This window comes from Varroa destructor, unplaced genomic scaffold (assembly GCF_002443255.2).
Source record: "Varroa destructor unplaced genomic scaffold, Vdes_3.0 BEIS01000005.1, whole genome shotgun sequence".
In the NCBI taxonomy this organism is placed as follows: domain Eukaryota; kingdom Metazoa; phylum Arthropoda; class Arachnida; order Mesostigmata; family Varroidae; genus Varroa; species Varroa destructor.
Window position 1 is genome coordinate 14,970,748 of NW_019211458.1, and position 16,232 is coordinate 14,986,979.

Sequence of the window (16,232 nt, forward strand, 5' to 3'; positions counted from 1 at the left end):
GGTAGCCAACCGCTTTGCATATTCTACGCAGTAAAACGCAGGCCAACGTACACACGATGGTAAAACCAGGCTCGAGTTTTGCCGATAATGTAGGCCATGTACGGGCTAATGATCGTGTGATTTCAGTTTTGTTATGACTTTCTCTAAGCGGCAGCTGGCGCTAGTCGAACAACAGCTTTTGGTAGCCTTTGTCAGCAGGAGGAGGCCTGCAGAACGCCCCGTAGCCAGTCAATCAATAATAACCATCGAAGTCAGAAGTTCGTCAATCAGTCAATGACGCTTTGATTGACTTAAAAACGAGCTCTAGGGAATTAAAAGCAGCTGAAACGCTATGTGCCGTTCTAGCTTTTGCTTCGTTTTTCGTCTATTTCCCTTTTGTGTCGTGTTTTTTTCATACTTTTGGATGTTTATGCGAAAGTCTGTACCCCGTATTGTGTTCTACCTGCGCAACAAATAGCAGTGATATTGTATTGAACGTATGATGATATCCTACAATCACCACTTCTACGAATGATACAACGGCTGCAACATAATCAGCAATTTGCTTTCATTAATGTACCGGTCGATGATTGTTGTTTTACCGTAATAGTCTCTTATCACTATCACTATCATCGTAGTTTTAGCTTGGATTCAATTTCGTCTTCTGGCGCATTGCGCCGACCCTTTGTTACAGTTTACTCGTGAAACAATTACTGATATAGCGTACATGCTATAAAAAACACAACCAATGGAGTTTGAACGAAAGAAGTCCAGAGGGTCAGGGTGCGAACAATTTATAACTTCCAAATGTTTTAGACTTAGCGGTATTCCTCATTTACGGAGCCGTACAAAGGCTTCTAGTCAGGCTACAACACAACCGGGATTACTACAATGAGCTAGTTAGGACAATGTGTAGCTTTGGTAGTGCAATAAGCAAACAGAACTTTTTTTAGAAATGTCGGCTTCTGTCCTGATCGACCTATTTAATAGGCGACTAATTTTGCCTGTAGAACAAGGTACAAGTGGAAGAAATTGTTTTCTACGTCATGTACACAGTTTGAGTACAGAGTGCTATCAAGCGTTGTTCAAACAAAAACACTAATCTTTTTCCTATCCTATTTTATATCGTTAATAAGCTTCGGTACAAACACATGCAACGCTGACTCGAGCAGCGCCTCCTAGAGCGATGTGCTCAAAGCTACTAGTTCTCAATGAGAGCGAAGATTACACGATTTTTAAGCATACGATTTGTTTGTAGGATCAAAAGAGCAGTGGACCTATAACGTATGTATGCCTTTGTTATTTACTTACTATAATATAATATTCACAGCCTATGCCTATACTATAATAAATGCTTTCGATTGATTCAGGGGGCTAACTGAGGGGGCTTCGTCAACGGGGGCGAGTGATTTATGTAAGCGCTCGATTTTACAACTACTGCTATACGTGTTATATATAAGAGCACGCAACAACGAATCGATGAAGCGAAATCACTCATTAACTCAAGAAACTGACGACACCATATTAAAAGCATAAAAATTTGTAGTTGAGATACAGGAAAGTAGTTGCCGGTCGCCATTGACCCTTTGAGAGTGTTTTATATATATATATATATATATATATATATATATATATATATATATATATATGTTGTTTGAAAAGCCGTGTGAATAAGTGAACCACCACTAGCCTGCTATAATATACGCTAGATATAAAATCTGTCCGAAACATCTATATAGGAGCAAAAGCCAAAATGTCCACTTATCTTTATACTATTAAGTGTTCTGAAATTATTCCCAGATAAACTGGACAATTAGCAATAAATTCGTTCGTAGCTGAAATACGTCACGTATGGCTGAAATAATTTATAATAAATTATACAAAATCTACAGAGGTATGTAATAAAGTTCAAAGATGTTTTTATCTTATTAATTATACAAGTCAAAAAGAACGCGCTCGTAATAAATGACGCAAATGGTTTTGCTATGACATATATCTGCTCTCACGAGCATAATTCTCTTACCTTTTTTTGTTACTTTCAGACCACACATGTAAAAACAGATACTAACAGAAAGAGTCAATCTAATTTCGTACAGGCATGCAGGATTATCAGCCATGGTCGGAGGCCGCAAACGAAGAGTTACAATTATGCCTGTATGACGAGTACACGTAAACAATCATGTACCTTACTACCTTTTACAATTACCTGCACCGCACAAAAACAATCATCAATATGAGACGACATTGTATTTACCATAAGTGAAGTTCATCATAATCAAAGGGATCTATATGCGAAGAGTCATATGATCGTAAATGAAATGTATGCAATGCATGAGAGAGCTCATACAATACGTGCCCGATATTTTAGATAGGCCCCCCAGCCTAATAGCTATGACACGGATCACAAAAGATGTTATCCTAACAAATAAAAAGCATAAATAAAAGCAAGTAACTATTCTCAGGGTCCACCTCGTAAGAGGCGCATTGAAAAAGGGGACGCGATATCCTCGAACTAATGCTCTTTTGTCAGATCCGTTTTCAGCATCAATCTTAGCGTGCCGTTAGTCCTATGGGAACGAATATCTGACCGAAGGAAAATGAAGCGATCAGGAAGGAGATAATACGTAGCGCCAGCAGCAGCCTATGGCAGCAGCGAACAAGGTAAGGCCAGCGTTTGGCAACTGATCAAAGCCCGGCAAAGCTGAACAAGTCTGCCACACGCCGACGGCAGTGACATCGAAATCAAACCAGCGCCATAGCCAGTGGTACCTAGAACATCTATAGTTTTCACCAAATAAAACCGAATTATTTATAAAACTAATTACGTAGACGAATGTCTGCACTACCGCGAATATTTGGAAACTGGAAACATTTGTTCTTTGTAGTAATAGGAATTAGGTAGCAGCTGGTTCCTGCTTAGATTGAAAGCGTTTCTTTAAAGTGCATCACCGCTTGTCTTTCGTATGACAATAATTAATATTAATTGTAACCTCGTGTTAAGTAAAAGGAAAAATTCATCAAAATAGCTGTGAGAATTAGGTTTCTATGTAAATCTTCTTTATAGAAGCTCGCTCTGACGCCAGATAACTACCAGGCTCCAACAATCATCTTGTAATAGTATTGATTCAAGCTGAAAGGCATTTTAGGTGATGCGTAATGAAATCCAAACCGTATATTGTAAGAAGTACCTAATAACAGCGGCTAGTGTCAGAGGCTAAAGAAGGGCGAACGGAAGCAACAACGCAGTGCCGTCCTTAATGACACGTCTCCCTAGCGGACGCTTTGAGATTGCATGGAAAGAAATGAAGAATGCATTTATCGATAGCCGTAACAATTTATTCCTGTATACGCTAAAAGTAAAAGCCGACACCTTGAAGCCGTTGCTGATTGCGATAATTAATAATAATAATAATAATGATACCAACGTTCATCACCGCTTTCACAACAAAAATAGCGCTTTTTGCCGTCAACTTCCTTTACAGCTGAGACTGTACAGGTATTTATTGATTGATCTTCAATCTATTGACCATTAAAAGCCGATTGGATAAGTGAATCAACCCAATTGTTTACTGCACTTATCCTAATGAACTCTCTGAATAGCGTGACGACGTTCTTAGGTCACTAACTTCCATCGTCTCATAATCAGACCATATTCGTTCTTTCGTTTTTTTTTTCTTATGGATCCTTACTCTACTTACTATGGAAAATTATTCTACTTAGTAATAATCAACAAGTTTTAATTTTGTAATTTTTGCGAAGTTGCTTAGAGAGTTCCATGACCCCCCCCCCCCCCAACCCCCCATTTTCTATGTGAGTAAGGGCCATTATTTGTTTGTCATGATTAAACAACTTTTGCTCATTATCATAGCGTATGATTGAGTACTAACCTTGTGTGGATCCTCCGGGTAGTTATTAAGAACGTAGGGGATATCTGAGGAGCGCGTGGGGGCTCGTTTCGATGACTGCATTTTGACAGCTATGGTAAACGATGAGACACCATCGCCGCCTTCTAATGGCCTATACAGACGTACCCGAGTTAAACTCAGGCTACAAAGCCTGCAATCAAAACATTACACAATTAATGTTTTTAAATTATGCCCCAATGCTACAATCAACATTCGGCGATATACATTCTCTACAAGACGATGTAAGACGGCATATAACAAATCGAGAAAATGCCACCGGAAGGATTTGCCTCTTTATTTCGTTATTTGTTTTTTATAAGCTGAAATGTATGCCTGTGGCTTAATAGGTGTCAGCGCCAGTCTTCGCCGTTACGTCTAGACTGATTACGTATTCGTTCAAATTGTATTAGGTTTGTACCTCTTTCTGTCCCACTGTTCACTTTTAGCTTGGAAACACCTTTGAATCTTAATTAGAGCCCCCGACTCTTTCCGTATAAAAAATCCCTGTAAAGGAAATAGCAGACATTTGCTTTAAGCTAGAATTATGAGTACGCCTTCTCCTATCAGGCACACAATAGCAAAAAAAAAAAATACTGCAACCATTACACTCCTTGCGATAGGATATTTATATATATTGTGCAGCTGAAGATTTTGTAAAGAAGCTCTCTATAAGCATTTACGCAATTCAATGATAAGCTTTTGTTATCATCATCAAAAAAAAAAAATGCGAACTACAACTGAAGGCGACGATCTTTGTCTTGAAGCTCACAGAGAATGGATCTATTGCCTTTCCCGCACTGGCAAACGGTAAAATAATCATTGTCTTTCACTGAATGTCCTAAGCAGAAACTTCACGGCACCATCGTTCTGAACCTACACTAATTATTGGTCATTTAGCGGTAAAAGGCCCTTCGTCGTTCTAGGCCGCGGTACGGTTGCTCGCCGGGCTCAAACAGCGACGTAAACACTACTCACGATAGGTAGACCTGCCTTTCTATTCAACGTTCATAGTAGCATAGTATGTGCCTGTGGTTGTATTTTCGCTTCCTTAGCCTACCCAACAATTCAAAAGGGAGTAAAGATTCATCATCAAAAACGTTATTCTTTGATTATTTATGTAAGAACGGTCAGCATTTAATCATTATAGGAATGACATAGCAAATATAGTTTTAATTTCATACGCAGTACATAAGGAAACATTGTATAGTATCCAAAAGATATAGATACAAAAAGAGAGAAGAAAATAATAGGGAATGATATATACATAAAGTTTACTTAGTAGACTTTACTTAATATCGTAATCTTACTTGCTTAATATCGACTAAAAGGTTTAATAATTTAAAAGACGTTCTCAGGTGGGGGAAGGTTTTGCCGTTGCTGGCTGTTATTTGTGGTTGGGGGCATCTCTAGTTGGAAAAAAGGACATCCTACAAGACTAGATTATTAGATATGAATGAAAAAAAGCATTGTAGTTGGCCGCGTGGACCCATTACACCCGGTAATCGAGTCTACAGGACGCACTTCTCGCGTAAGACCAACTAGTTTCGGTAAAGAGCACTTTTATCGTCTACTGTCACCATACGTTACCATAGACGTTACATTACTACTAAAGCAGATCTAGTCAAGCTCAGATATCTACAGTTTTCTACCTAAAATTAGAGCAGGCCGTGTGTTAATCGCAATTGTGAGCATGAATGACGTACTTAGTCAGGCGCAGCTTGGCATACAGACGGGACGTACTTTGTGTTCATAACCATTCATCCAGAAACCTGTGGTAATAGATTTATCCTGATTCTTATTACGATATCTGTTCCACAATGAATTTTTCCACGTACGCTCAGTCATCCACCCTGTGACACAGCAATGAAAAATGATCTTCAATTGATAGTATACCGTCGCCAATGGCCATTTGTCTACATAATTCAGTTTAATGAAAGCAAACCCCAAGCGAAGGATTAGCTGTAGGCCCTATGCATATACGAACGAACACGGCTTAGGATGCGAGTGAATCGGTGTTACAGATCCACATGGGCAGCTCGAATATGTCACCGAGAAACTGGGAGAGCTGACCAGAAGATATCTTCCGTTGTTTTGTTGCAGTAGAGCAGAGACACAGGATGTGCATCGAAATTGTGGTTGTCCTGTGATACACGGATAAGGGTTTTGGCTGTTTTTAGTCGGGCATGACATAAAATGTACGGTGTATGACAATATGATTTATCAAAGCTGAACAGAGCATTTGTACATCGTATATCATTCGTTATTGATGAGCTGGCGCGATGGGTTCTCCCTGACGCACTGCTTTGTGAGCTTCTAGTGAGCTAGCTACGTAGCTTACTAGCATAACCGACGGACGGCCATGTAAGTTTGAATTCTAGCAATTGGCAACCATAGCTACACAGAAATGTTGCGGTGAATTCTTGCTTTATTTAAAAGAAAAACAGTACCTTCGTACTTGTATGTGTAAGCAAAAACATGAACATCTACAGTTGATAGAAGGCACTCAATGGGCCTTGTTGCAGATTTTACTGTGTACACGGACTTGTATAAACATAGCGAATGGTTAGGTACAGTGGGCGGTTAAGCGCATTAATAGACAGGATAAGAAAAAGGATAACGGCCTAAATATCTGGCGAAAACTTGTTGTGGACGTTATTAAAAGATCATTACAAATGAAACAGATGTAGTGCGTGCTTTTTTGTACGTTCATTACGTAGATGTATAGCATGTGTTGCACTATTATCAATGGTTTCATCCATCGTTTCAGGGTCCTAGCTGCTGGCATATGACTCTAACTTGTTGACGTAAGGTTCTTCATCAGTTTCGCTCATGTTTACTTGGTCGTGTTAACTCGGCGAGTTGCACCGATGCTTAGATTAAACTTTTGTCTTTCCGTCCGAACAAAAAAAGAAGACAAAAGTGCGCTGATCCGCCACGATCTGACCAGAAGCGTATTGGAAAAGCTTAATTTTGATACGCGCTCACTACGTGAGCGTCTCCGCATGGCCGGGATTAAATAACCGCTTTTTGCTTATACGAACAACCGTAGCGATACTGTGACAAAAAAAAATTAATTTCGGTACGCGGGTGTAACGCGACGCAACTGGCAAGGGCTTAAGTCGTGTGCGGTCTCTTTTTCTGCGCTGTACTCTAATAAGTATTAAGTTATTACATTTTGACGGGAGTACGTTTTTTTCACTTACATCAGAAAGTGTCTGGGCCGGAAAAATCGAAAGACCTAGATATGGCTTTTACACGATCACAGTTTGCCCACGCGCAGAAAACGCGCTTTGAAGAAATCAGCTTGTGCAGTTTAAGAACTACGTATATTTCGATCGGTAGAGATAGTGTGCGTAAATGTGTGACAAGGTCTAGCTGTTGATGATTTTCTACATACATGCAGCAGCTCGCTAGTGGTCAAGCAGATCTTCTCGTTAAAAGCGTCACTGATTTATAGACGACGCCGCAATTGTAGTCGTATGAGTAACAGTACTAGCGGAACAATGGTCGTCTTAACGCACTGCTCATTCGTTCCGTAAGTAAACGATCTACCATAGCGTATTGAGGACGGAAGACCTTCCTTTGCAATGATTCGGCACCATTGCTGGAGGTCATTGCGCTCGTGCTTTTTCTGATACGAGTAAACGCGACGTTGTATACATACAGAGATAAACAAACGGCTAGCCATAAACAACCGTAATCAGCTGGCTAAAGCTTAAAAGATTAATGATAAGCGCACATTGATTACATATAGCGCATAGCTAGAATTCAATAGCCGAAACACTTCTTCCTCGGAGAAACGAAGATGCATTTACTAGAAGCCAACAGGAAGCCGCAAAAATCTACTCGGTAAAAAAGCAAATCAGGAAGAACAACCAGTTCCTATATGCCATTAATCTCGTCGCCGGTCGTGAATGATCGCTGACTGATTTCCGTTGGTTTTAATCTATGTGTACTTTGCGGCCTCCTTTGACCAAACAAAGACTATGCATCGTGACACTGGCGAAGGGCTACAGTCAAGTATTTTATAGGTAATATCTGAAGATAGGCTTGAAGTAGTTGAGCTTTTGCATCATCGCTCAACGTATTAAGCTCGAAGTGTGATTCAGCTGGCGGAAATAGATCATAAATGAACAATCAGGTATAGTATACAACCCCAGATAAACCGTTTCTACAGTATTTGAGTCGACGCGATTATTCTGACTTGGACGAACCAAGATAAGTTTGTTTCTTTGGGTTTATCGTTCGGGATCAATATACTTTACGGTGGTATGACAAAGGTGAAAATGTGAACATTTTCCACTTACCCAACCAGCTGATACACTCATTTATTCAATATGTGTTTACTTCTGTGAAAGGGGTTACATAACTACAATTGGCCTTCTACAAACAAGCCAGATGTCCGATAAGAATAGCAACGTAGCAGTGAGCAGCAATTAGCAACTATCTTTGAGAAAGCAGTAAATGAAAAGTGATCCAAGAGACCCACTTGCTACAGATTTGTTAGCAAGTTCCGCTTGGTAATATGCTCACATTTCGAGCACCACTTACGGATTACCATTTCGTTTACGGAGCGACGACAACGTAGACAGCCTTTGAAAAACGTACCTAATGAGCGCTCCTGTGATATACGTACTAAGATGATATTCCGAACAATCCTGCAGTGACATTTGATGCGTCTCCAAGGGAGTAGCAAAGTCTCGGACTTGCACATGCAGAAGAGCCAGACAGACTGCCTGAAGTTAGTTAGTCTAACTTAAGTAATGCATAGTAGTACCTTTATAAATATATTCACTTATAACAATTTGCGCGTTCGTTATGTGATTTAGCTAGCACGCGCACTTTTGCTTTGAACCGCAAATTTGGCAAAAATGACAAATCATTCCGAGAATGTTGCAATATTGCACACCCTACAGTGTTTTGCCCAAATTTGTGCGCGAACGACTGTCGGTTACATGCCGCCTCCCCCTCTCTCTCTCTCTCTCTCTCTCTCTCTCTCGTATGTTTATATGACCGCATTAATTTTTTTACCAGACTCGACGGTAGAGGCAAATGCCTATTCAGTCAGCCGATTGAAATTATTCGAGCGTGCAGAGCGTATAATATGATCCTTGTCCTGCCTTAGATCGGTCATGCCTGCGAATGTTTTACATCTAGGATAAAAGCATGGCGGTGGAGTGACCTAAGCTCGGAAGGACGTAACGTGTCAACGCGAAAAGATATGTAGAAGGCTAAATTGTTTGCTCAGTGTCCAAATACGTCGGGGCGACGGCGTGCCATATTCGTGTTATGTAAACAGTCATTCTTGACTAGATTAGATTAATTACCAATAAACTATAATGGTTCTATTGTACAAAGTAAATACTGCCCCAAATCAAACGAAATACAACAGATACTCTTAAAGTGACTGAACACGCGCATAATTAATGCTTACAAAACCGTCAAAATGCGACATTATGAACCGCAGTAAAGCTGGTAATTAAAACACTAAAAATACGTACGCATTTAAAGATGACGCACATATAGAAAATACTATGTGGTCGTTTAAAATTACACTCATAATCACCTGACACTTTGACGGCAATCGGCAATACGCTTTTTACGGGAAGATAAAATATTTGGTGATTATGTGTTGGAAATAACGTCGAGTCAAGTAGCGAGATCCTTTGCTTTGTTATAACACAAACGTGCAGTCACGCAGTTAGCAAGGATTTTGAATTGGACAGAGAGAAATGGCATTGATGAGCCGAGCCTCGGAAATTTTAATTTCTTTAAGTAGAAACCGACGTCACAGACGCGAATCACTCTCGGAGTCAGTAATGTGCACACCGAGAGGTGTCTTCTTATATAGAAGTGTTGTACTATTCGTTTGAATTCTGTTATTTGTTACAAAAGCTGGAGCAAATTCATTGTTGCAGGGGTTGAATTATAGCTAGACATAGCCTTCATTGCTACTTGCGTCTCCAATGCTGCTTCTGCTTAATTTCGAGGTCTGAAAATCGGCACCCAATGCTTCTATCCATGAAGACGGTGTGGATTGATTTGCTTTTAGCACATACGTGCAGTAATGCATCACGCTAAATCTATCCAATAATTATATAAATTTATATTCAGTAAAAAGCAGAAGTGAAGAGAACTGCTGTTACGCACAGTAATCACATCAGTCGTACATGTAAAAATGCTATTAGATCGGACGGGGGCTAGATGAACGTGCGTGCATGCGTGCATATGCGTTTACATCATAATGACAAGATCAAATCAGATGAATGAGGGATTTCATATCAGCCTGAATACCCGAGGGAACATAGTGATATTTAAATGATAATAGTAATCGTAATAACTAATAAATGTCACACGACCGATGCAAGGCGCGGGCCAGCTACGAGGGGGTTTTGTCAGATGGGCTATAAAGAGATCGCTTGCTTTACTCACTCTATAAATGTCTATGTCTATTCTTGGTATAATATACGAGTACAACGATCGAGTGCAAGGATCTGGGCCACGCTTTGTTTAACTAAGGACAGACGTGAGAAGGCTTAGCTACACTTTGCAAATATCGATTTATGCATTATAACTTATATCGGCCAACTCGTGACAAATTTCTCCTCATGATATTATAGCATTGCTGGCTGCTGCTCTTTGCTGATGAAGAACTTATAACGACACACATGTAGTCGAAAATACAGTTTCGCAGTTAGCTAGGATGCGAACCTGCACAGCCGACGCGCATCCTACACAGATAGTTTGCCTTAAAGCGAACTGGTCTTTGATTCTGCAGCGTCAAACGATTTGCGCGTAAGTTGTGCATGCACCTCGCGACTTCGGTTCTGAGGACAATACTTGTTTCTTCCTGCTCTAGTTCCAGGGTTCGGCATTCGAATAAAAATATCCAAGACGGGACAATACAGCCCGTATTCCATTAGTTCGTGACACAATCATTTCTCGTTTTTTTTTTTTTGGCATAAATTCACGCTGAAGTAGTATAACGTTGACCGATTTGCCTGTTGTATTATTTTTCAAAAACGGCTATGGAGATAAAGAACGCTGGAGAATTCATAGTTATATGGCTACGTAATTAGCACAGCGTACCGATTTCCCGATGGCGATAGCCCTAGTCTGTCGAGCGACAAGAACATGGTGAGGAACACAGAGAAAAAGATGCCGCACGTAACAGCCAATGCCAGCAGCGATTACAGGGTGTATTTGAACTTTGCTAATAAAATCAATAAAGCCGAAAAATAATTGAGTGGGAAGGGTAACTAGCGTTTTCTCGATGTAGTTGCACCGTATTTGTTCACGTCGTCGCACACTCTTTCTTTCCAGGGATCTCCAAGGGAAACTTAACTATTGTAGGAAACAAACGTTTATAAATGGCTAGGATATTAAGGAGAGTTGCGAAAGCATTTTTCGATGGTTCAGTCGCGCTCAATCCTTCGATCCAGTAAGTGACTACTTTGCCAACGGACGTAAAAGAAGGATGGCTAGTAACTGAATATCAACGAATGCCTAACTTATTATATTTAACAGTCACGGCACCCATGCAAAGTGTAAACTGCCTCCGTTTATTATTGTATCTTCGAAAAGTTCTCTCCACAGAGACGTAGTTCCAGAAACAGTCTGCGCCCAAACAAGGAACGATAGTATCGAAACACACGCTAAAGGGTCAAAAGCGGTCAAATCGATCGGGTTAAAGGAGACGTCGCAAGACTCGATTGGCGACAAGCTCTACTGTAAGCGTTCTAAGCATGCTTGTAGAAGCCGCAATTTACTAACTACGAATTGTCGTCTAAGGTACATAGTGTGTCTATCGAAGTTTTCAATTGGTGAGATTACGAAACATTGACAAAAAAAATTGCTATAGGTAGAGTGAAGTTTACCTGCAATCAACGGTGGAAAATAGGCCCATTGTGAACAAACGTGAAGTATGCACCGCCAGGTCACGTGGCGCTCTTCCGTTCAATGAAAGCCACCTATCCAGCAGATCGTGTCTTTGTTGTGTTGTATCCAAACTTCGATACCGACTATCGATTTCGATTTGTGCTTAGCTCAAACCAACAACGAGGCATCAGAATCATCGGCTAAGACGCTTGATCCTTGCTTAAGCGTGCACGACACACCTATCTGTCAAATACACAACGTCTAATACATATGACGATAGTGACCATTGTGACATGACTGAGGCCACAAACGATATTATAGATTTTTTGAACAAGAATAGGAAACAACGATTTCTAGGTTGTCGCTTCTTTCTTTTAACACATACATACGCCATCATAGTACGCCGCAGAACATGAAACACCGCATCATTTCGAAAAAAAAACAACCTTCCGATGTGTTCCACAAAGGTTACGCTAGGAAGATCATACGTATTCCTTTTTGTGCTCTACAAAATATTCCGTTTATCAGAAACGTTCGTTTTTTGAGGTCGTTATTGCGGCAACAGATAATGCGTTACCTTCTCTACTCTAGTTCGAGCCTTAGTTGTGCTCGCATCAAACAGCGTTCCGGTAGATCGTTTAGTAAACAGCAACTAGATCTGAACTCTGCCATTCAGGAATCTTGTCAGCACAGTATAAAGTGTCCATTGTACTACAGAGCATAATTGCTTTTGCTGTGGTATGTTGAATTTGACGATTAGAACGACTCTCAGTATCAACTGTCAGCTGCAGTCTGTTGGCCCCAAGGCCGATCAGCTAAAAACGTCTTTCATTAAACGAGTGGTGGTCAAATACGGAGTTTATGTCACGTTCATTGTGCCGATCTCTATCGTAGCTCGATTGTTTGCCGGTTAGTTAACATGCTCATGTGGAGAGGGCTTCTCTGGGATGAGGACGGCTGAGAGCAAGCACAGTGGGAAAGGGACTCTAGGTTTTAGAGAAAAAGGTCTTTACGCGCAAATTAGCTGCTGCATCGATGAAGGATTGTATCAGTCCGCCGTAATGACTATCTGCGCAGTCGTCGCAAAAAGCAAACTCATAATTTGTAAAGGTGCGTAAATTTTATTAGCTTCCCACGCAAGTGGCCAGCATGATGCATGCGCGTGGTACGTGAATGAAAAACGTACTCACGTAACAAACACTTAAGAAAGTGTTTGTTACATGAGTTTATTAAGAATTCAAAAAACTATTGCAAGAACAAACAAAGAGTCTAGCAACTTGATGGGGCCTACTTTGTGCTCAGCCAGTCTAAATTCAAACGCATTTATTCAACAATATTTTCTCGGAGATGTTTGCGTCACGGGATACAATACTATGCACAACGCCTGCACAACGTGGGAAAAAGGGATCTTAATTCCACATGATATTTTTTGAGACTTTACATAGTGGAAGCTAATGCAAGGTTCAACAAGAAAGGCATCGGTCTAGATAGTGCCTGCATCATGTACACCCTGGCATCATGCTGGATGGCACTAATTGATATACGTTTACATATGACGCTACTCTGTTAGTAACCTTTGAAAAACCGCGTCGTAATCATGGCGGGGAATAGCGAAGAAACGTTTTGTTATAAGCTGCTCTCCAACTAAGCTGCTAACCAAGGAGCTGAACAGCCGCTCAGTGTGCACGTGACCCAACCGGAACAACATGGGCTCCGAAAAGAACGTTTTGCAGAATCGACATGCAAAATCCTGATGGCTGACGTGAAGGAAACACTGGCCTCATTGCTTAATCCTTTATATACAATATTCTTCAACTTCAAGCCAACCTCAGACTTGGCGTCCAGACTTATGCTCACGCTGGCAGAGGTGGATGTCCTTACGAATGTGATCAATTTTCTCGCGGCTAAAGGAAAACAGAATAACTATTTACAACATGGGCTTCCAATCAAGGCTTACAACCTTCGTCCCTCTTACAGATATCTGGCCTGGCTCAGGGGAACAACCAAGCCCACTTTTATTCTCCATTTTGCTGAGAGGCCTTTCTGATCAAATAAAGGGGCCGAGGAAATCAGTTGAAGTCATCTTGTATATAGACGACTTAGTGATATACCGGTCGTAAGTTCCAGATGCAGCAAGCTCTATCCCGCGGCGATACGTATTTGGGACAGACTGTAAACCTGACCTAGATGGAGACGATAAGTTTAGAAGGGGAGGCAGGACAGGAGAGAGAGCTTGCACTCCTACAGCTTGCCTATATAAATCAGTTCCCGTACTTGAGGGTGCTCTTTCTCGCGAGCAGAAAAGGCTTCCCTGCGCACGTCACCGAAAGATGCAAGAAGGCATTGTTAGCCACCTGAGCGATTAGGTCGGTTCACCAGTTGGCCTTAGCGACCGCTCTCAGCTTGTTCGACCTCGAAGTACTCCGACCGCAACGTATGAGATACACGTCATTTCGGAAGATCTTACAGAAAACAATCTCGAACAAACCAATCACATCAAGTCAAAGGAGCATCAGGACCACACATTAATTCTAACTTGCCTTGCGCGTTTCTTAGTCGAGTCGCCACCGCTATCCGAAGTCCTATGGTGTCGCTGAACGCTTAATAACGGAGGCCTTTAAGACAAATCTTAGCAACTGGGAGCAAACATTCACGGAGATTGACCGGGATTTTTTGTTTCGGCTACGACGAAAAACAAGGAGTAGAAAGGGACGAATCCGATAAACGGACATGTCGTTATTCTCTTTGTTCTGCATGGATTCCACGAAAACCGAATTCCCACGAACCTAACGATACATGCAAATGCCTCAAAGACGGAGGAAATCGTGATAAATATAGTATCGCCTATTCCCCGCTGGTACCATTCTTAGGACATCCGGCAAATCTCTCTAATTAGTTCCACAAACTCAACAAAAAATTGTATAACTCATATGAACCAAAGTGTTTTAAATGGCCCTATATGGTTTTTCTGACATCAGGGTATCGTGTTGTTCACCTATATTTATGAAGTTCCTAACTACGACCAATAAAAATGAAGGTGAGCATTGTTTATTGAATCATTTTACTACATTTGCCTGTTGTGATACAAAAGCAGTTCATGGTGAAGGTTGTGATTTGAGCTTAACAAAGCCATAAAATTTTCCGTCGCTCCTTTAAATTCAAGTTCGAACATACGATATTGGAAAAAGGATAACTGACACCCCTATGAAACAGTCTTTAATAGCGATATCGAGTCATTTCATAGGTTTACTTGGACATACGTAATAGTTTAATAGGTTAATACTTGAACAGTATGCACCAGGCCGCCCCACATTGAAGCCTATCTTACACACAGTAAACGGTTACCTTGCTTTAATGGCTGCAAGGAACGCAGTTCAATGGCTTCCAGGGGTCGATTTGTCACCGACTATGACAAAACCCAAAGCCTATTTGCGCCAGTAAAAAGGCACGAAACGAACGACATGGTCAAATCCGAGCCCGACATTGAACATACTGTATACAATCAAACAGAAAATACGAATGGTGCTCAACATGACGTTCACCTAATGTAGTGAACGACATTTAAGGTACAAATAAATGCGCACGCAGAGCCAATAATGAGCGTTGCTTCTTTTCACCGTACTCCTGTATATCGACTGAACTCAGTGATTCAGGGTTTTTCGAATACTTTTGAATGTATTAATTTTTTTGGGTAGACGTGAGCTATGATTGTTGAAACAAACTGTGATAATATTTTTGTGCAGTCATACAGCTTAACTGCACCGTTGTTTTACTGACGTAACGTCTTGTACCATACTTGAGCTGTATCAAACAATGACATCCTATACGTAATAGTGTCTAAAACTGCAAGGATAATAAGCATAAGTTACAGGTACAATATGACTATAAAGTACAATAGCCTACAATACGTTTTATATATTTGAGCATATCGTGTTGTATCGAAGAATATGGTAAACGCTACGTTCAAGTGTGAGAATCGCGACCCTGAATTTAAATGACCTTCCACGACATGAACTGGAACCGACCCATTTGGAGGTGCCCAGATATTAGTAGCTAAATTTGACGTGCACATCTAAAAGTGCCAAACTTGTTCACTTGGGTTAAATTAACAATATAAAAAAAATGGACAAGTAGGTACCCGCATGACTTGAATGAGGACGAAAGACGTAGACACGTCTGCTTCTCTTCGTTGCAACTGTAACCCATTATTGAACGAATTATGACTTGTGATAAAATATGGACACTGTACAATGATCGCAGGTGGTCACATCAATGGATGTAACCGAATCGACAGAACATCACCTTAAACTGAATGTATATATGTCAAAGCTCATGATATCTATTTGGTGGTCCAATGCAGGTGCTATCTGCTATATTCAATGTGCCTAGTTCATTGATTACTGCTAAACTATACTTGTAATATTTAGAGGAGATGATGAAAACACTACGCAAGAATTATGAATGAAGGTA

The 16,232-nt window shown here is 40.7% G+C and overlaps 1 protein-coding gene across 14 annotated transcripts in view; it reads right to left on the bottom strand.

Moving 5' to 3' along the window:
• KrT95D (phosphofurin acidic cluster sorting protein KrT95D) overlaps positions 1-16,232 on the bottom strand; it is a 41,140-nt gene that overhangs the window by 19,022 nt on the left and 5,886 nt on the right. For 12 of the 14 annotated variants that reach the window (XM_086989132.1, XM_086989127.1, XM_086989128.1 and 9 more), the window contains one exon: positions 3,867-4,035. In XM_086989132.1, coding sequence (XP_086845258.1) covers positions 3,867-4,035 — 169 coding nt within the window. Of the gene's footprint in view, positions 1-3,866; positions 4,036-11,761; positions 12,287-12,339; positions 12,636-16,232 lie in introns of those variants that run through there. The other 2 variants (XM_086989136.1, XM_086989137.1) reach the window with 2 other exon arrangements.